This window comes from Melospiza melodia, chromosome 1 (assembly GCF_035770615.1).
Source record: "Melospiza melodia melodia isolate bMelMel2 chromosome 1, bMelMel2.pri, whole genome shotgun sequence".
Classification (NCBI taxonomy): Eukaryota; Metazoa; Chordata; class Aves; order Passeriformes; family Passerellidae; genus Melospiza; species Melospiza melodia.
The window spans coordinates 31563318-31585913 of record NC_086194.1 but is presented as its reverse complement, the minus strand read 5'-3'; the positions used below and the strand labels follow the sequence as shown (position 1 = coordinate 31585913).

The following is a 22596-nucleotide window of genomic DNA, read 5'->3' as shown; positions in this document are numbered from 1 at the left end:
TCTCTGAACTAACCTCTAATTATAACCAGAGGAATCCTTGTCAAATGGATTTACTTTCTTCTACTATATTTAATATAATTATTTTTCCCAAAGAGGTTACCTGTTTTATTAATTTTTTCCATGTTGAGCTGATCACGTCACACATTTTCCATTGTTTGTGCCATCTCAGTATTTATCTTCCTTTATATTTCCCAAGAGAAATGGAACAACTGATTGACATGTATCCCCCCTCTTCACCATGCCATTTTTTCCCTACACAACTGGGGTAGTTTTTTGCTAGTTTATACATTTTGAAAGCTTGCCTGAGACAGAGTAAACCTTGCAAAGAAAATTCTTCATGTGTGTTACTCTGTTAATTCGTTTTTTGGTTGGTGTGTGTGTTGGGGTTTTTCTGTCCTCACTCCAAGCTAACCAATATCAAACCAAAGTGGTTCCATGTGAAAAGGTTCAACTGACAGTACAGACTTTCTGACATGTTTTTCCTTTATGTTGAGGCAGAATTCTGTCATGCTCATGGAAATAAGCACCTTTTCTAGCACCTTATCTCATCAAAAGCACAGCACGTTGTAATGTCCACATTGTAGTGTCCCCCTGTATCCTTCTTTGTGCACTCACCTCAGTTTGCTGAAACAAGGACTCCAGAAGCCTAAAGGCACCTTTTATATGCCTGGATATCAGGTTCAATTTCCTGCAAGGCTCTTATTGCATATTTTGCTCATGCATCTTTAATCTACACCTGTCCAAAATAAAGTGTCACTATCCAGGCAGCACACTGACAGGCAATTTAGTTCCACAGTTGGATGTTCAAGACTGGATCCTGACACAGTGTCACCCACATCACTTTGTCATAACATTCCTAGACTGAAGTTGCAGAAAAACCATCCTACGCATTTGCAACATATCCAGATTATTTGGGTGCTCAAAGTCTGCTGTTAATATTAATTGCAGTAATAATTTCAAGAGCTTTAAGAGCTATGAGCAACTAAAACACTGGTCTTTCTCTGTGGGTGGTTTCCTTAATGCATTCTGCTTTACCCTGATGCTGTGAAGAGAGCACAGCTTTTGCAGGATTTTTTTATCACATCACATCACTGGGTCAGATGAGATGTTCAAATTTTGAAAGTCAGGAGGGATTTCTTCCCTGCCTGTGCTCAGTCCTTAAATTTAAAAGTAATTATTTCTATGAAACATGTAACTCAGAAGTGCCTGATTGACAATTTCTATGGAAGAACTGAAGAACTACTTCACGACTTGACCTGGGTTTGATTGTCTGGAAAGTGGATCCTTTGCTTGCTTTCTGGCTGGATAGTAGATGTGCTATTTTCTATACATAACTGGAAAAATCTGGAAGAGTGTTGCCAGAATCAAGTATTTGGGACAGAGGAAGGATGCTTTTTATTCCTTTTTGGTCATGCCCCAGTGACTCTGAGGCATGAAAAAAAGGATTTCATCTTATGCTACCACTACTTCTGTCCCCCACCACTGCTTCCTGCCCTCAAAGACCTCAGCCCAAAGCTGACTTGTGGCACCAGCAGACAGGCTCAGACACGAGCCTTTCCCAGGGCAGGACATAATGAGCACTGTGCAGGGCTGGGAGCGCTCTCTAAGCCCTGCTAGTGGGCAGATGTCTCCCCTTGCCACTGACAGGCAAGCTGCTCAGTCAGAGACCCAGCGAGATTCCTGCAAGCAGCCTGGATGTGAGAAAAAGTCTGGCTGAGTGGAAAGAGAAGAAGAAATCAGGGTAATGAAATATAGAGTACTTTGGAGGTATCATGTACTTAAAAACCTGTGATCACAGCTATAGTTCACAGGGATCTAAATAGCTAACAGAGATTTTAAGAATCCTGGTAGCTCCCACTTCTCTAGGTTGATTAAAAATTTTGATAGCTGAGGTTTCTGTGTCATCCTAGCAACATTAAAAGTACTTAAGGAAAAGCAGCAGGGCTCTGGTTCACAGGCATAATGTGGTAGATAGACTTTGCCTTGCTCTGCTATGTTTAATGCATGAGTTATGGTGTCACTGAAACATTTGTGGCACCTAGAAATGGAAATTTTATTTTGTAATGAAACTTCTAAATTATAGGTGTTCCTTACAGAGTACTTTCAATACCCACTTTGAAGGAACAGCTGTTGGCTTCAGTCAGTAGTACAACATTACAATACTTGTAGTATTGTAATCTCTGTGAACCAAAAGTTGTTTCACAGAACCTCCAAAAGTGAAGAAACTCACTGTGCTTCCAAAGCATGTACAAGTATACACACTAAGTGAGAATTCAGTGTGATTTTTCACTATTGTTTTCATAGGTGTAAGGACTATTGTTTTTATACGTGTAAGGACATCCATAGAAGAATTAGGCTAATAAACTTGCAATGTTTTCTCTCTTCATGAAAAAGAAAAAATATTGCAGTTTCATAGTGCAAAGGTAATTTCTTAGTGATATCTTTATTTTCCCTTCCCTGTTCTTGAAGAAGTTATTAAGAAGTAAGTAGAAGGCAACAAGTTTCTTTTTTCCTGAGGCCTGAGTGAAACAGTGGAGTATTTGAGAGTGGTAACTAAAATCTAAAAGATAACATCAAAACTTGACTACACATTCCTGAGGCTTTTGCAAAGCAATATTCCCAAATCTGTGGTTTATAACTGAAAATAAACACTCTACCACTTATGCTTATAACAAGCAGTTTTAGAAGTGTAGATGTGTGGAAGGGAAGGATACTTGCCTTGTGGAGGGTGTGTGTAGAATATAGCTATTTTTGTTTGCATAGTGTTCCCCAAACAGGCTGAAAAGCAGTCAGTTCTGGGTTGTGCAGACTTGAGCAGAGCCTATAAAAACCCACCTGCAAAATAGTGGAAATGTACTGAGAGGATGACCCACTTCAATTCCCATTTTTGTTGTGCTGAGAGTACCACCCTTTAGCTCCAGCTCAGGTGAAGCATTAGAAGAGAGATTTTGTCAGTTCCAAGCAGCCATGTAGACAAATGTTGGGTCTGCAGAAAGTCTAAGCCCTGGCTTCAGTGTGAATGGCTCTCCTGTTCCCACAGGTTGATAAATTTTCAGAACATCAAAAAAAGTATGTACCAAACTTGGCAGCTGTTTAACAACAGAGTAAACTAGTAGATATATCTATTGAAAATTCCTTTCTATAATTACAGCCAAAATGGCAAGATATTGGGTCATACTAAATTAATGTTTCTGTTGAACATTAAAAGCCAATTTTATCTCTGCTATAAGTGAGATACAGACACATTTCCTTGATTGCCTCACATGCAGCAGGCTAAAATAAGTCAAAGGCTCCCTCACTTCAGCTGAATGTTCCATTTGCTATGCTGTACTGCCACTGCCTACAGTACAGCTCTGTCATCAAAGATTTGTAACTTGGGTCCAAGAGCCTTTCATTAAACTCTGAGCTGCACAAAGCTGTTCTAGGCCTCAAGAGCCAAGGGACAGTTAAAATATGGCTTATTACTGTAGCTAATGTTTACTCAAAAATATATTAGTCTGCTGAGAAAGGGCAGTGGTTTACATTTGTTGGTGATGTCCTTCTGTTGGCAGTCCTTCTGAAACACTCCCTCTTCTGTGTATTGCTGTCTCTTTAGAATTCATTTTCTTCTCTCTGTATGATAGAATTTAAATAATTCAGTATAGTTAGTATTTGGTTAGATGAGGACCATTTTATTTTACATTATGATGCATTTACATTTCTCCTTTTTCAGAAAGAAACTTGAAAGTGTAACAACCCAACCCACATAAGTAGGAAGTAATTTTCCCCCATTTAACCCAAAAGTGAGCCTTAGGAATGAAACACGTCACCAACACCTGTGTCTGTTTCGTGCTCTGTCACTGCTAATGCATGAACTTCATCCTTGACACAAAGGCCATGGATCTTTTTGAATAAGGGTAGCATTGTCTGTGTGGGGAACATGTAGAAATCCATGGGGAGACACAGCCACAGAAGAGCTCTGTTCTTAACAAAACCTGCTTTTGAAGAAGGATTAAGGTAGAATGGAATATAAATTGTTAGTGTTTTGGTCTGGGATGTTGATACTTAAAAAACACAATGGAATGTGTTCTTTCTTATTTTTGAAGGCAAAGGCAGTGGGAAGGTCTTTGCCTTTGGGCTTTTCTTATTTTCTTCATTACCACTGTTTTAGACACAGCAGGATATATTTTTTTTTTGGTAATGAGACTGGGAAAAAAAAAGATGCACTTGAATTTTGTAAAACCCGGATGAAATTTCTGGAGGCATTTTATGCAGCAAGAAATGCCGTCTGCAGCAAATCTGTCTCCTGACTTCTGTGAAACTGAACTTTCTACCCAAGACTTTCTTCTTCCTCTAGGGCATTTTTCTTCCTCTGTAACAGTGCTGCCAGCAGTGCTCTGAGTCTTGAGTTACATGCTCTTATGGGTCAAGCAATCCTCAGCAGAAGGCACCTGGCAAACTGTTGCATGCCCTCATACAAGTGCCACATCTCTCAGCAGTCACTCAGGTTCACTCACCGGTCACCTCCACAGCTGATCTCTTTCCAACCTCTTCACTTCTTCACTCCCTCCTGACTTCCCACTGTGAATTGATGTGCCATCAGTCAAATAATTCCTTGCACCATTAAGCACTTGTCAGTTTACATCTTTTTTATTCAGTTGCTACAGCAAATGAAAAGCTTGGTCTCTGGTTCTCCCTATACACAGTTCCCTCTGTTTGCAGAGAAAGCTTTTCATACCTTTCCCTTTCAGTGTTGATCAGTATGCCTGTTTATCCCATATGCATCCACCTCACTTCTCTTGTGAGTGATTGTTCAGAATTTGTTCGGGTAAGGCCCTAGTTAATAGGTTTCTGCTATCAAAAGTTTAATTTGGGTTGCTATTTTATCACAGAATGTATCCATGGAGAAGGGTAAGCCTTTGCTTTTCTTATTTTCTCAGTCTCATAGAAAGAAACTGGGGCTTTAGTCATTCCCAGCACTCAGGCTGGAACAGAGAAGAGGTGGGACCCAACCCTGGTGTCAGCTGATGTAACCCAGCGCAGGAGGCACATTGCCCAGTACCCAGGGGTGTGTGTACAGCTTGTCCCCAGCGTTTCCCACATCCCTTGACATGCTGGCCAGATGTGGTCATCTTTTGCCCAGGAATGTTTATATATCCCCCCTTCTCTCATCCTCTGCTTGGCTGGCCTGAAGACGTGCCTCAATCACAAGGGATCCCTCATCATCCTGTCATACCAAGAAATGCTTTCATGAGGGTGGAGGATTATTTTTGAAAGTGTATTTCCTTTTCAGTATCTGCCTTTTCTATCTCTATGCCAGGCTAGTGATGAACATTTTGAAAAATTCCCAGAGGGAACTTTAAGGAAATGGTTTATTCTATTTGCAGAAGTCCTTATTATGTTTAAAAAACTTCCACATGCAGTCTTGTTGTCATGTCTCATTTCAATATAATCCCCTTGTGTAAAGAGATTGTTTTTCTTTCCCTCTTACTCTCTTCTCCCTTCTCCATGAGTTTCCTATTTTAGCCCCTATTAATTTGTACTCTTATGCCCTCTTGTCATCCTTATTTTCTCCCTCCCACTTTATGCAGCTTCTGAAGTAATTGTAGGTGTTTTAACTATTTAAAGAACCATTCTTAAATTCACTTGTGAATTATCAGCAAATTGTCTGTCAGAGATTAGTGCTGGCAACAAGTACACTGGTACTGTAAAATAAAGGCTTACTTTTTGTACATTTTTTGAGATTTTAGACTATGGATACCTTATGCTTGAATTATTAAACCTCCATAGTGTGTATGTAGAAGCCAGAGATAATTATCTTGCATGTTTATAAAATGTGTTCAGTTTTTCAGCATTTTGAGATGCAGCAGCAAAGCAAAATTGATTTCCTTTGAAGGAGTCTCTATATGTTATCAAATATTTTCACTTATCAGAGACAGAAGAAACAGTGATATCTCTATACAGATGTGAAATACCAGATCTTGAAATTAATGGTGTTGGGACTAAGGAGGCATTTCAGTTTCCAGTTTTGTTCTGTTGGGGTAGTAGTAGCAGAAGCCAGAATATATTGGCATTGGAGGCTAGCTTTACCTACTTGCTAAAATCAGGACTCCAAAGGCCAAATAAAAGAGGTTTCTGGTAACAAAGGAACCTGAAAATCTATACAGCCCTCAAGGTGCTGGGTGATTGTTGAGCTTTGCCTGACCTCAGCCTTGCATGCTGCTTGTGTACAAAATGACACCTGAACAGACTGCCATTAGCTGAAGGTATCTCTTGTGGTAAGAGCAAAAAGTATCAATTTACACTTGCAAGGGAAAAAATCGCAAACCATGGCATTGGGCAATGAAAACAAATAGCTGGCTTCAGTTTTCTGCAGTAATGCTTGGATATAAAGCATGCTTCCTTTTCCCATACTGGAACCGGAACTGAAAATTCCTTTTTCTTACAGCTGCAGCAAATATAGGCTCAATCCTTTTTTTCTTTATTTTAAAAGTGATAAAAAGAGATCTACTTAGACTGCAATGTTTGCTGCAGTAGTAACAAGGCTGCAATATTTCAGGGTCCCAAACAAAGCTATTGTATCCCATGTACAGACCCCAGAAAATTCTGGATTTTTTCCTTCTGTCTTCCTTCCCCTTCCTTGTTTCTTTGTTCGTCTCATTTTCCCCCCAGATATCTTAATGTATCTGTTTATATGATGTAGCTGTTTGTATTTATATCTCACTACATGTAGGATGTGTGAAAGGATCCGGGAAAGTCGCTAGATGATGTCTTGCTTTTTAGCACTAGCTTGAAGAACTTTTCTGCACAAAAGATCTCTCATTTTTTATTTCCTCAAACTTCTGTTTCTGGGATACAGTAATTTCAGCATGTAGGATTCTAAATGCTCACTTGAAATTTCTGTAACTCCTCTTTCTATAGGAGACACAACAATTCCTGCTTTCTCCAGCATTAGGGAATGTACCTTGAGAGGCTCATCCTTCTGTTGCCTACTTCAAAGGGACTGCACCAAAATGAAACAGAACTTCTTGTAGCCAGAACAAGGAAGAAAAGAGACCTGAATATCCTCTCTTAGGCTGTTGCTATGATGGTGTGGTCTCTAAGGAATGGTACTTTAAGTAATTCTTGAGCTGAGTAGAAGGAAATCTGACCTGATCTTCTTTCTGAGAGGAATATAAGAAGAAAAATAAAGCAGAAATGGTTGAAAATACTTTCTATTAATTTGCATGGAAAGTAACAGATATAGATCCATCCCCTTAATGATTCTACTCAAACTTACCTGAAAATGGGAGGTAGGATGTCTATTTTATTTTTTAAAAAATATTTTATTCAAGACCTGAGTGGAAGCTATTGCATAATTGGCTCAGTTCCAATTGCAAGACACTTAAATGTGTGAGTTATTGGATTACACTATGGGCTGGGATGTCATGTTGTACTGCAGCTGTAGCATCTGCTGGGTTTGATGTACATACAGTCATAAGACTCGTGATTGTGACGCTCTTGGGCAAAGTTCATAAATTTACTCATCATCTAACCTTCAATTTTTTTTCATGTCATTCTACAGGAGCAAGCTCAATTTTTCTTCAACAATTTCCCCTTTTCCAAATTGCATACTTGCTGATGTTTTATATGCTTGACTGTCTTCTAGGAGGAAAATTCTTCCAGTAGTGGAACTGACTCCCTAAGCAGTGGAGAGATTCCACGAAGTCGATCAGAGGGGACTTTGATTGATGTGGATGACCGGGCACCCTCAGACAGCTACAGTATGGCTCTTCTGCTATTTTCTGTACTAAGGCTCTCCAGCTAAAGTCTTTATTTCTGCAAAACTCTGGGTCAGGCAGGCTGGGAGGAAGAGTTGAAATCCTTAATGTAACATTAACAAATACTACTTAGAGTAAGTTTACTGGGGGTCAAGGTGGGGAAGAGAGGAGGAAGTTCTTAGCCAAACTAGATTAATTTAGGGTTTTAAGACCATGAAGGCAGGTTAATTTTGAGGTTAGCTCAATTTAAAAACCGGAGTCTTGGAAAAGTTGATTTAATCTCTGTGCTATTTTAACCCCAAAGCTGAGAAAACTTTGCCCTCTACAAGATAGGCATTTTCTTAGCTTCTTGTCCAGTAGCAGATATAACAGCTAGCCTGACACTTGCTGTGTAAGTTGTGGAGCAGGAATTATTTCTTTGCTGGCATGCTGCACCCTAGTAATTGTGCTGTTGTGCTTTCTCATGCTCTTGGCATGAGAAAGCGTCTGTCCTAGTGACTCAGGCTCTGACAGAGTTTTCTGCTTATATTTTTCCTGTAGAAACATGCCCTTTAGGATGGGGAAAAAAACCCAAACAAAACCTTTATGCTTATTTTGGGCTTAATTAATCTATATTTTTAATATGCCATACTGATCTGACTGTAATAATATCACAGCACAAGGAAAGATTTTGGCCTATGGGCAGAGACAAAAGAACTTTTCAGTGGTGCTTGAGCAGCATGTGCCCCTCTGGTGACCCTGGTTAAGACAAAGTGCTCGAGGAAAAGGAGCTGCCCCTGGGCTCAATCCCCCTGGCAGCTCACCTGGAAGGCTCTTGTCAAGCAGTGTTAGAGCTTTGTAGATAGGCACCTGGCAAACAAGTAAATTCCACCTTGGTTCTTCCAAACTGGGAATTTTCCAGAACCATGGAAAGACGTCACGGTTTTGGCTTTTTATTACATTTTGAAAAAGGAAACAAAAAGAGAAGTATGAACATTTAATTCTTTTTTTTTCTTTTTGTGGCTGTATGCACTGTCATGCTTGCATTTGAGCAGTATAGAATAATCTTGGAAATGGAAAGTACTATGGAAGGTGTGATAATGTAAGCTATAGATATGGTGAAAAAAAATAGACATAATGCCTTTTCCCTCTAAAATTTAAACTCTTTGCAAGAATATATAAAGAAGGGATAGTATAGCCTCTATATATAGGAAAAAAATGGCAAAATGAAGTAATAGAAACCCTTAGCATAAAAAGTTGCAGATATTCCATTGCAAGAAGGGTGAGTCACAATCAACTGTAAACCAGCTTCTCTGAACAATTCTTCATACAAAATATAAGGATGTCTCTTCTTCAGAAAAAATAATTATTTCTACTAATAATGAGATTTTTATTAGAAAACATATATAAATATAATTTATGCACCTGGATTTGTCTATTTAAATGCAATCTCAGAAAATTAGTAGTCACACAAACAATTTTCTCAACCTTCAAGTTGTACAAGGTCTCATAATTTATATCAATGATTGTTTTCTGATGCAAAGCTAGTATAACAAATTCCACACACATGGAGACAAACTGTAAGAGTGCTGCTATCAATTAAATGCACATGTACTAGCATGAAAAGGAATCTTAAATAATGCATTTATTTGTACCATCTGCAGTGTTTGAAAAATGAAACTAGTTGTTTAATCTTTGCAAAGAGACAGACACAAAGGAAAGAAGTCCACAGCATTTTGTAAGAGGCCAAAGATTAATGGAATATAATGGTTTGAATCTTATGGAAATTTATCATACTCAATGCTAATTAATAATCATATGAGTTGATAAAGATCAACACCACAAAGAAGTGTCTTTACATCCTTCAACACCAATTTGCTATTCAGCACTAATTTGTTAGCAGTCTTTCTATTAAGTAAGATTCTTAATTAAATCAACTTTGATACTGTTTAAAAACCTGAAGGAGAAATACTGAAATTATCTATGTGTATTTGAGGAGGAAAATTTAGTCACTTCTTAGTTTAACAAACTATCAGTTGGCCATGAATGCAACATCTCAAGTATCGGTGCTTCAGAAAATGCTTCTTTTTTTCTTTTCAACAGATGCCAATGAAAGTAAACTCGATTTGGATATTGACTGGCCTGGTGTATTCAAACATGCACAATCTGTTTCCAAGACTAATCCTTTCTGGAACGAACTGTCAGGATCCAACCCGTTTGTACATGACATAGCTGCTTCCAATAGAAATGAAAATAATAAGCATCTTTCTATCTTAAAGGAAAAACCTTATTTGTTCTCTAAAATTTCAAGCAATAGGGACTCTTTGGATTCCTCAGGTGATGAGCTAGATATTGACTGTCTCCTAAGAAAGACCTCAACAAGAAGATCTGGACGATCCAAGAGTGTCTCTGACTTCCTGGATATAGTTGATAACCAAAGATTTAATCCTCACAGCACAGCACCTCAAAAAACTACAGTTTCTGATATGACATGGCTTCAGAATGACCGTGAAGCCTACAAGATGGCTTGGCTGAGCCACCGACAGCTCACCCGGTCCTGCCTGGATTTGGAAGCCATGAGCCACAGCCCTGGGTGGGCACAAACACAAGCTACAGACATTCATGTAGTTTGTAAACTGAATCACGAAGGGGGCTCGGTACAGCTACCTGACTCAGATATCAACATTCATGTCCCTGTGGGTCATGTATTACCAGGAGAATTCCAAGAAGTAGGTTTAAAGGCTATCCTTAACCCTCCATTGTCATGCAACAATGAGCTGTCCAGCACAGTAAGTCCTCTGATAGAACTTACACTCAGCAACCTCAACACAAGTGAAGCCATTTTCCTAGAAGTGAAAGTTGCAGCTAAAGTGAAGAGCGATCCATTCAGCCAAGTTATGAGTGATATTGTGTGTTTTTTTAGTCTCAACAAAGAAGGACCTTTTAAGAAGCTAGAGAATTGCTATATTTATCAAGATACAATACAAGTAAAGCTAACGGACCTGAGTCATGTGATGTATGCAGTGATTGCCGTACAAGCAAGCAGAATCCAGCCTCCAGCAACTAACGTGTGGGACTATGTCCATAGAACAGTCTCAGTTGGAATTTATGGTCCCAAATACATTCATCCATCTTTTACAGCAGTTTTTACAGTCTTTGGTCACAACTACATTCCAGGAAAACTCACGATTTGTGATATAAAAAAGGGGGGGAAAAGTATGCCTCCTGTGGTGTTTCAGCTGTGGGGAAAGCATACATTTCTGCTTGAAAAACCACAAGACCTAAACATTTCTTTGATATCCTGTGATCCAGACTTTCAAGTAAAAATGGAAGATCAAAGCAAAAATATTAAAAAGGAGGAGTTGAAAACTGGTGAAATGGTCCGCCAACAATTCCTGTTTTCCATGCTTGGATGCAGGGAGATGCATTTCTTTGTTTTCCTTGTTCAGATTAAAATCTTGAAAAGTAGCCAAGTAACACAGTTCCATGTTACGACTCCTGATCCAGCTCCAAAATTAAGTGGAATTATTAATAGGCCAAAGCGCCTACAAAACCGCAAGGCAATCAAGTCTGCACCATGGCTTTTGATACCAACAATAAAATATCCAAAGTTTCAAGACAAAACTTTGAGTGTCAACACGTATGGAGTGGCCTTGAAAACTGTGTTACGTCAGAATAAGATTGACTATTTGCTGGAATATTTTAAAGGAGACACAATAGCCCTGCTTGGTGAAGACAAAGTTAAAGCCATTGGACAAACTAAAACGAAAGAGTGGTACGTGGGAGTTCTCAGAAGAAAGATTGGTCTTGTACATTGCAAAAACATTAAAGTGATTCCTAAAGAACAAGCTATGGACACTGCTGATAGTGAGTTAACAACCAGGAATCTTGTTGAACAAATTGCATTGCCATTCAAAAAACTGACTTATATCTACTCGATAGTTCTGTCTACAGTATCAGAGAGTGTTTATGACTGGAGAGCTTTAGCTGAGGTGTTGGGATACTCACATATGTCTTTGGATGACTTTAATGAGGCACATATTGATAAAGAATCAGAAAGAGTTGCACATGTTGTGAAAAAGATGAAGCAAGACTGCCATGCTAACAAAAAAAAAAGACTATTTCTTTATGAACTCATTGTTGTAAGTATTGCATGAGCTAAATGACTTGTTGGAAATGTATTGACAAGAAATTACTGTTAGTAATGTAGGAACAAGAAAACATGATTCTGTATCCTTGCAGGATCTTTATAAACCTGAATATATTACTAAAAATTGTAGACACCAATAGGTGGAAAATACATTCAAACTCTCATGAAGAATAATACTCTGATCAATACATTCTGAACAGTCTTCTATTAATGCTGCATGAACTGTGTTCATTTAGTAGGTTGACTAAGATGACTTTTCTGGTTTTTAAATAGCCATGATTGAAAATGTTTTGTCATTTGTCTTGGTAAATTGCTTTCCTGAGAAATTCACATTTCTGTTGTGAAATATTAAGTAACATTACTATACTGTGGAAATTCCACTATACATACATAGATATAGATAGATGTCATCTATCTGTCTATATATCTATCTATATTTATGTCTATATTTATATGTCTACATCTGTATATATATATACATAGATATTTGTCTGTGGTAAGTTGCATGTCTAGCTTAGCTTCATATAATTAAAAGGGACATCTCAATCCAAATGTCGAGGGCAAGATTTTTCTATCCACACCTTACAACTTCATAGTCAATGCTGTAGTGGCCTAAGAAGGATTTTGCAAGTATTTCAGTATGCCTTTTCATGGACCTCATTTGTAAGCCATTGGACAACTTCTCTGTGACTAAATACTACCAAATGGGAATCAAAAGCTTATTCTAATTATTTCCAGGTAATAAGTGGCACTATTAACAATCCTAATTTACTTACTGATCTGTGTGCAAATTAGTTTGAAATTCATGGTCACTTAATACTCTCCTTGGCTCTGACAGAAAATTTGATCAACATATTAAGGGACAGAAGATAATTAAATTTCTGATATGCAAATAAAGTATTACAAAAATGGGTGTTTAAAAACTCACATTGTAGCTATTCATCTAATGCCGTTTGACTATCCTGAACTGTAAACCTCCACTGAGTTTACTTCTCAAAACTAGTCTACCCCTTTGTAGTGTTGACAGAAATTTCAGCAGGATTCATAAAATTTTGGTAGCTGTGGCCACTTAGAATTCTTAAGAGCACATCAAACTTTGTGGAATAAAACTGAGCCAATATGAAGTATAGCAAAGCCTGTCACATCTCTTTAAAAAAAGGAGAGTGGGACCTAAATGTGAAAATTGTCCACACTTTTAACTGAATACAGTTAAACAGAGTTCATTACAAAACAGGCAAAAAGTGGGGCATAATTAGGTTAAGCTTATAGAAACATAGAATGGCTTGGGTTGGAAGGGACCTTAAAGATCATCTCATTCCAACCACCCTGTCAGGGGCAGGACACCTTTCACTAGACCAGGATGCTCAATGTCCTGTTTTGTGAGATTTATGTATTTTTGCTAGGAAGGGCCAATACAGGTCCTTGTCGAGTTAGATATAAATCTAGATGTCATCCATGTAATTTTTGGGTGGAATTTTCAGTTACTTCTTTTAAAAAATATCTCCATTTTTTTTGTCTTTTATATGGTTCTTGCTTATCAGAGCAAACACAAACTGAACAACTTTGTCTCCAGTTTAGGGGAATTTTGTACAATACACTGTAGTCAGTTTCTCGCTACTCTGTCTACCAAAGTTCTATTTTTTGCTGTGAGGACTTCATTGGTTAATACTTTAAAATTAAATCACATGTGTGTCTGATTTCTGCAGAAATCCTTGATATGTCAGTAAAAATCAGTATCTAAAAAACAAGGAAAATTTCTGTGTTTTGATCTTGATCTTCCCCTGAAAACCTCAACAGTTTCAGTGGAGTATTTTGGTGTGAATTGAGGAGAAGGAAAAAACCCAGCATTTTTTTTTCCACTAGCTCTTATCCAAACAAATAAAGAAAGAAGAATGCAATGTATCTACATATCAAGGTTATACTCCTTCAACCATTTTAATTTGAGTGTCTTTAAATGCTCTTTTGGCAAGGAGGAGGGAATGGTTTCATGTTTGCATTTCTCCTTAATGGTCAAAAAAATTATTAGTTCTGTGGGAGGAGTAAATCAAAAGATGCTGGCCAATGTGTAATTTTCCAAATAAAGCCCTAGATTAAGGACCACACCTTAGTATAATAGTGCTCTAACTAAATGTTGAAGTCTCATGTCATACTTCTAAGAAACTAATTTTTTTTTGCCAAATATTTTTGTTGGAGAAGTATGATTTCTTTCAGGATCTTGAAGCTTGGCAGGACCCACTTGACACTGGAATGCTGAAGCAGCTGAATGCCAGCTTGATTTTTTTTTTCTTAAGCTCATGGGCATTTTTCCTCTGAAAGTGTTGGCAACACCATTTTGTAGGAAAAAACCCCACATATTTGTAAGAACACAAAAGTAAAAAAAGTCTTCCTGTTTACGAAGAAACGCAGAATAGTGCTATAAAATTGAATTAAAATGTTCTGTTTGTAATTACTGGTGAAGGATCACTAATGAAAATCATTGTTGCAGGCACTTTTGAAGATAGATTGCCAGGGATTAGTGGCACGTCTTACCCAGGACACCATCATCTTGACTTCAGCTGTCAAGCTTGGCAGGAGCTGGCGGGAGCTTGCGGAGAAGCTAGCCCGCCTCACAAAGCAGCAAATAGAGGCTTACGAAGTGCCCCACCACGGGAAAAATGGAGCAGTAGCCATGGAGGTAAGGGGCTGGTGTAACAGGGCATACACATTTCCTCCTGGGCACAAACACAGCCAGGGACCTTCCTTCTTCCTGGTTTTGCAGGCTTCTTTCCTTTTGCACTGTCCAGTGAAGGTCTCAGCTCCTGTCTTGAGCTTCGGGGCTGGGTTCAATCCTTTTTTATTGTCCTGTCCACTTGTCCTCACTCACACCTCTGCTGTCATTTCAGACACAGTGAGGAGGACCAGCTGGTCCTTGCAGGAGCCACTTCTAATCACACTCTGCACAGCTTTTGCTATGTCCACAAAAAGGAAGCTGACTTCTATCACTAATACTTTTCTGTGCCAGTGTAACACTTTTTATCATTTATCTTAAGTAGCATGAGAAGAGGTTGGAAGCCCTGACACCAATTTTACTTCTGATGTATGAATGTGGCAAATCTATGCTTTAAGTTTTAGTTTGTCAGGTACATCATAATTTTTTTTTTTCCTTTGTAAAGTATCTTCTTGTACAGAAGTTTGAGCTTTGTATAAAAGCCAATTTATCCTCTCAGATGTATTTTAGTGCATACAGAACTAAGGAGAAATTTAGGTGCATAATGAAATCTCTAGTGCCATTTGAGGTGACCAGAGGTACTCGTGGCATCCTTGCAATGTCAGATGCGCCACAAGACTTGGGGTGGAGCCTTGTCCACTTTTCTGAGCTGAGGGTCAGCTTCTGCTCCTGGCACACCTCTGCCTGGACAACCAGGTTACTTCCTGCCCTCTATCCCCTAACACCAAAGCATGCAGTAGCTCCATTCTTTCCCACAGAGTTATGTGCCAATGACTTCTAGGTTCCAGACTGGTTTTAACTCTGAAAATCCCTTTTTTGTGAGCATTGCTGAATGATCGTTCTGACTTGAGAGCTTACATTCAGGCTTGACTCTGCCTCTGCCTAGACCACCATCTCCTGATTATTGCAGGTTTTGTACATGATCCAGACTGCATTCCCTCTCCCTCATCTCTTGGTTCCAAAGGAATTGCCATTTCCCATTCACAGGTTCACAACTACTCAAGATAATTTCTTCTTCCTTTTTCTATTTCCCCATAGCTGGTTCTACTTATTCCCTGCCAAACCTTTCCTTTCCACTCCTTTCCACTGTCTGAATCCAGTGCATCTGTCATCTTGTTTTTATTTGCATGGTGATAACTATCAAGATATTTCTGCTCTAATCATGAACTACTACCACTTATTCCTTTTGAATGCTCTACCCTCCTTCCCCAATCAATATTTGATCAAAATTCTACATGTTTGCTCATGTGCTTCTGCACTTTTCAACAAAATTATCTCCATAATTGTTGTTTGCAATCACAGCTTCCTTCTGAGATCCAGTTTTTCTCTTTGATCTATTTTGTGTAGTTTGTTTTCTTTTCTGGGTACTTCAGTCTGGATGCACCTTCCTCCAATTTTTTCTCATAAAATTATCAGCCTTTCCAATCCCATGTCTACTCTCTTGGCTTTCTCTTTTTTACTGTTAGGCAGTGGCTTGTCTGATTTCCTTCACTTTTGTTCTAGTTATTAAGCTTTCTCTGTTTGGCTAACAAACCCCCAGCTTTCTACAAGAAGGAATTATTGACATGAGCAATATACAACTCTGCTGGTCTCCATGTTATTTGGGAATGTTTCCCCTTTGCTGACAGATGGTATAAATAAAACAATCTTATAACTGTTTTTCCAGCATCATGCCTATTTATTTTTAGATTAAGAAACATTTTATATAAACACTTACTTTGCTTTGAATGGGTTTTGATTTTCCATGAAGCCTATCTTCTACCTCATACACTCTACTCATTTGTTTTCGAGAGATTTTTATGGCAAACCATACAGAAAATTCTCTGCCTTTCAGTGACAATATCTGCTGGCAAAACAGTGTGTTCAAATTCATCATAATTAAAACCTTACAATACAGTACTCTCTATTTTTTTCAGAGAACATTCAACATCAAAGATCAGAATTTTGCTGTATTTCTGTGTCTTTTTCTCAAAGATTATATTGGGCCTATAGAGGATTTATTGGTTTTGGGTGAGCTTTTTAATTATGCTTGTCCACATGGGTGTGAATTCAAAGCACAAGGTTTCTAGCACTGGTGTCTCATGTGATCACTCAGTACCCTCAATGTTCTCTGAATCTAACCTAAATTTCAGTACTTTCTAGTGGATATCAGTGCTTTCTTCTGACATCTAACTTTTCAATTGATAGTAGTTTTTGGCTTTAAAACCTGAAACCCAGCAAAGCTGGGGGAGGTTAGTAAGTTTTGACTAGTTATTGAGGATGATATGAAAATATTAACTAGTGCATTCCCCACCAAAGATTGTTCCATCATCAGGAGGATTAATTGGTTAATAAAGACTTCTGCTTTTAAACTTCATATTTTTCTTGGTAGGAGAAATTTTCTTGCAGATGATGACAGAGGCAACTTGAGGTGCCTACAATTGGTGCATAGATTATGAAGCATTTTTCATCAGTAAATTCCAAATCACTTTACAGAGGACATAGGTGTCATTATTGCATACTCAGCAAAGAGAGGGGGAAAGAAGGAAAACTCATGCACACAGCTGAGATGAGACTTGAACCAGGATGCTGCAGTGATTTAATGTTTTGCCTGAGATTTTGCTTTGACGCAATTTAGGAATTTTGAATGCAATTCAGTTCACCCATTGCATTAGAGTATGTGCATGGGGAGAAGAATCTGCCTTAGAACCACTGCTGTGTTTGCAGTACTAGTTTAATGTGATGAGTGTGTAGATTACTGCTGAGTTAATTATGCATCAGTGGTGACCAGTTTGTAAAGCTTTTGATCCCTGCATTCTCCTTTTTCTTCTTTCTTTCTTTTATTTTGTCTTAGATTAAAAAAAACCAACCAAACAAACAAACAAATCAGTTGTGCATGATTAGAGGAAACCAAGGTTTTTATTAAAGGATATTTCAGCCAATTATTTTATTACAAAGTCAGACTGATCTTCAGCATAGGTCAAAGCATAACATCTTTTCCTATTCGTTGTTTTGTCACATTCTAGTGAAGACAGAAAAGTGTACCCTCATTCTTTAAATACCCCGGTTTAACAGGAATATAAGAAAATGAAGAAAGAGACCCAGAAAGAGCATAGCCAGTAACAGAATTTCAGGAGATACCAGCTTCTCTTGTTGGGAATACCAGCTTCTCTTGTTCGTTACTTTGGCTATCAAGCTAAAAATAAGAATACAGAAACTTTCTGGTCCCAACATAAATGCAACAGTAGTGATCTGCTTTTGTTCATTAAAATATGTTATAATATATAATATTTACAGTAGTACATTAAAAAAAAACCCTATTTTCAACTTAGCCTTTCCAAAAAAGCCCCAAAAGAATTCATCAATCTCTTTCTTCCCACCTGCCACCAATGTACTTTTCTCCTTCTGTAACCTTATGGTTATGACTTAAGATAGACTTGCTTAAAATAAATATTATGCACCATTCATTTGGGAAAATGATGATACCTTTCTCCCCTGTAGACCTAAAATGAGAAAATTCACTGAGACATCAGGCACTTTTTTATTACTTAAACTCAAGGTAGAAACTAGACTAATCAGACTGTGAGACAGTAAGTTTAGACTAGACTAGACTAATTAGACTTTGGGGCTGTAAGTCTAAGGGTTTTTTTCCATTTGGGTATGACAGCAGAATTTGAGGGAAATGTTTACAGAAATAATGACAAAATCAGTATTGGGTAGGCTGAAAGATAGCCCAAAAATATGGAGAAGAGTTCAGAACTCTGAGCAAAGAAATTCTCCTCCTACTCAGTTCCTCCAGGCATCAAGTAAATGAAGCTTAAATTAAAGAAGTAAAGCTTGATGTTGTGTACTCTTTGTAAATTAATAAGATAATATTGAGGAAATAACCAATTTCCTTCAGAATTATCCTTCACAACCATAAAAACTGGGGTTTTTTATAAAAGAGGAAAAGATGCTAAAAAACCCTCAACTTCCTGATCACTTTTGTGTGTGTGTATATATATAAATAAAAATGTGGAGTCATCAGTCCAGATACATTTATTGCTATGCACAAGTATGTTCCTGTTAGAGCTGTGAATGACAGAACCCTTCAGGAGAATCATGGGTTTCTTTGTGGATTTGTGCATCATCCCTGCAACTGTTAACTCAATTACTGTTTGCAAAACATTTATTGCCAATAAGCAGAGGGAAAACAGAATTTTGATTGCCCAAGTAACATTTGGAAAAGCAGTAGCTGGAAAAATAATTATTTTGTTTGTTAGCTGAACAAATTCACTCAGCACTTTGAAACATAAAAGTCCAGCTTGGTATCTTAATCATGCTGCTATAACTTAATTAATGTTGTTAGACCAGTGACAAATTACACCTGCTATAGATCTGCTCCATTTGTTTGGCATAAACCAAATAAACTGTAGTTTGAAAAACAGAAAAGCACTGATAATCTTTTAATTTCTTTTGTTTCTTGCAGGAAAAAAATTAAATTTTATATCTTGATTAAAATTTATAAAAGCTTTTGGCTTGCCTCTTTTAGAATGTTTGGGTGCTTTCCCACCCTTTTTAAAAATAGAGTTTACAGATAAATCATGTTAGAATCACAGAATCATTGCGGTTGAAAAAGACCTCTAAGATCAGCTAGTCAGATGATCTAGCACTGTCAAGCCCACCACTAAACAATGTCCCTATTACCTATGTGTGATTTAAAAATGCCCAGGGATGGTGACTCAACCACTTTCCTGAGCAGCCTATTCCAAGGCCTGACCTACCTTTCACTGAATTATTTTTTCCTAATATCCAATCTAAATTAATTAAAGGGACTTCATTTTGCTCCCCATCCTTGTTTTCCAGCTCAGCAGAATGGATACCAGAAAGCAGCTGATCTGGGTATTTAAACCTGAGGCAAGGAAGGCATTAAGTACCTCAACCTTTCCCTCATCCTTTGCCACAGTGTTGCCCCTGTATCCAAAATAAAGGTTGGAGATTCTCCTTAGCCTAAAGATGCTGACATACTTTTAGAAGCATCTTTTATTGTCTTTTATGGCAGTAGCCAGATAAGGTTTCTGCTGCTGTTGTCAGAAAACATTTCTGAAAGGTAAAAAGCGTGTTTAAAATTTCCAGGCTGAGTAGAGGGACAATAGGATGTTGATTAATGGGTAGTAACCATCAAAAGCAAAACCAAATAGGGAAACTGTTGCTGGGTTGTCTTGGTTTGAAAAGACAGCTGTCTGCTAAGGAAGGCAGGAGCCTTCCTTGAAATGGAAAACATAAATCCCCTCCCTCAAAATTATTATCATTTTGAAATTAAGAGGCTCTCAGGCAAAGATATGGAAATAGGAAGAACAGTTCTTTACTAGGAAAATTAAAAATACTAATGCAATAGTATAAAAAAGAAAAAAAACACTGACAGAGTCAGATTAAGACCTGACACTCTGTTGGTCAGGGTGTTGGTAGCAGTCCTATTAAATGGAGGCTGCAGTCCTCCTGGAGTGGTAAATGTGGTTCTGTTGGAGCAGTGATCCTGTAGAAGGGTGTAGTTTTCCTCTGAGGGTCCTGTGGTGGTGTAAATGGGCCTGGTCCTCCTCTGGGAATCCAGTGGAGAAGAAAGCTGTTCTTCTTAGAATCCAGTGGGGAAAAAGCTGTTTCTGGTGCTCCAAATCTCAGACTATATCCGGGTAGGAATGCTTGGCTCCTCCCCTTGGGCGGAGCTTCTCACAATGGGATGATGTAATTTTATCAGTCAGGCAGTGAAACTCAATGGCCCACTAATAGAAGCCATCTCCAGGGAGGGAGGATTTGTTGTGGAAGAGATAAAGAAAACTGCCCAATCAACAGACAATAACTGCCTCACCTCTAACAGATGGCAAATAGAATACACACCCCCAGCCTAAGACATGGGCATATGCATTGCAAAAGATGAAAAGTATTTTCCTTCCATTCTTGTTGTTTGACTTATAGTTTCAGATAAGGATATATTTTGACTTGGTAATAATCATCTGAATGAAGAATTTATCTATTATTTACCTCTCTGAGAATTTGAGAGTTTCATAGAAATAATGTGATTAAGATTACTGGAGATTTAATAGCAACGCGCCTCTTTTTATAAAGAATTTCAGCATGCCCAGTGATTAAACACTTATTTTCTCTTTTCTTTTCTATGACTTTTCAATTATTTAGCTACTTTTTTTTCCTGAATAATTAAATTTATGACACTTTTTTTTTTCCGTTTATTTTCAGATGATGTGGAAACCTGCATATGACTTTCTCTACACTTGGGCTGCCCATTATGGAGATGGTTACAGGGACGTCTTACAAGACCTGCAATCAGCCTTGGATAAAATGAAAAACCCAGTGACAAAAGAGTGGCGAGAGTTAACTGGAGCTCTGATTCTTGTGAATTGCATGGAGGTTTTAAGAGCAAGTGCCTTTTCCAAAATAGAGGAAGAGTAATGGACAAAATATTTTTTTGGAAACTATACCTCTGTGTAGAGATATAGTTTGTGTATTTATGTTTCAGAGATACTTATAGAGCATAACAGAATGAAGTTTATTTTCACTGAGCTGATGTCGGGTCTAGCCCTATGGTTCTCAACTACAGATTTCCAGAGCATGCTAGTGGCTTCTGTGTAAATAAGAAAAGAATGGGGAATTAAACTAATGAGGTCAACAAAAATGACTTGTACTCTATGGGGTATTTTCTAAAAGGAGCTATTTCTGATTGCACTGACTTCTAGGCAGAGATCAGTTTTAAAAATTCACGGATGAGTTCCGGACGTGGAGCCTCGTTTACATTGTTTTCAGTGAAGTGTTAAAATCTAAATATTTAATCTTTTAATATTTGGTGCTCAAACCCCTCAGCTCTAATTTATTGGGTGCAGGTTAGCCTACAAAAAAACCTTTAAGATTCTTTTATCCTCATCTGGGACAAAACTAATCTAATTGTCTCACCAAACAGGAATTCAACAGTTCCTGGAAAAATAGGTGTGTGCTGCACTTTTCCAAAAGAGCTTCTGCTATCTGTTTTAAAGACTCAAGGGAGACAGAAGTTAAAATCTCAAAAGTGTTTGGTTTTGATTTATTTATTGATGTAACTCAACAGGGTTTTGTCTCTTTTTGTATTTTTGTTAGTTTATATTTCTGCAATTTTTTTCTACATTCTGCTGAATGCAAATTCCAGAAAATTCCAGAAGCCTACTTGATGCACACTGATCCATCTGATCATTTGTGTAGTCCTTCCCTGTTGCTTTTAGGTAAGTACATAGGGGAAGAAGACTTTGTAGGTACAAGGACTGGAAACAATTCATACTCACATCTGTTGATTGTTTTCTTCTACCTCACTGGGTATGGAAGATGGCTATTATTTTCTCAAAAAAAGTTAACAGTGCTTTTATAGTGGAGTGCTTTTAAGATTAACTTATTTATGGCACAATTAATTATAACTAGTCATATGTTCTAAAAAGAACCCTGCTTAGATGCTATCATTAAAAATCTTCCAATAACTGAGTAGCTTATTATAAGTACAGAAAATACAGGCTGAATAATAGTTACAGGCTGACCAAATTTTTTGATATAAATTTTTAATGTATTAAATATATTTTTAGTTAAGTGGTAGATTTACAAGGTTAAATCCATTTTGAGCTCCTTTGATCAACATTCATTCAGAAACATCAGCAAATACTCAAGACAACCAGTTGAAAAGAGAATTGGCATTCTGCCATCACTTGTAGTTGACAAGACAAAGCCAAATTCTTTCAGGAGTAGCACAAAACAGTACTTCAGTCCAGAAACTGCACTTCCTCTGTTGTCTTAGTTCATTTCTGCTAAGGGAGGTTTTGCCATTCTAAAATAAAACTACATTTAGACATTTTTCTTCCCCTCTTCTTTCCTCTAACCTTTTTCTTTTCTACCTTCATTAATCTTTTCCAATGTACCCATATCTCAGGAAGGAGGCTGAAGAAGGAGTACTTTTCTGGATATTAGGTAAATTCATTCACCAGAAGGTCCTCTATTATCTGGGCATTTTCTGAATTAGCATGCGGGCAAGTTAT

General features: G+C 37.8%; 1 protein-coding gene across 1 annotated transcript in view; it reads left to right on the top strand.

Annotated features, from left to right (window-relative positions):
- MACC1 (MET transcriptional regulator MACC1) overlaps nt 1-21536 on the top strand; it is a 33669-nt gene extending 12133 nt beyond the window's left edge. Inside the window, exons 2-5 of the mRNA XM_063152832.1 lie at nt 7628-7742; nt 9822-11860; nt 14354-14542; nt 20786-21536. Coding sequence (XP_063008902.1) covers nt 7628-7742; nt 9822-11860; nt 14354-14542; nt 20786-20998 — 2556 coding nt within the window. The 3' untranslated portion in view covers nt 20999-21536. The remainder of the gene's footprint in view (nt 1-7627; nt 7743-9821; nt 11861-14353; nt 14543-20785) is intronic.
- The last annotated feature ends 1060 nt before the right edge of the window (nt 21537-22596 follow it).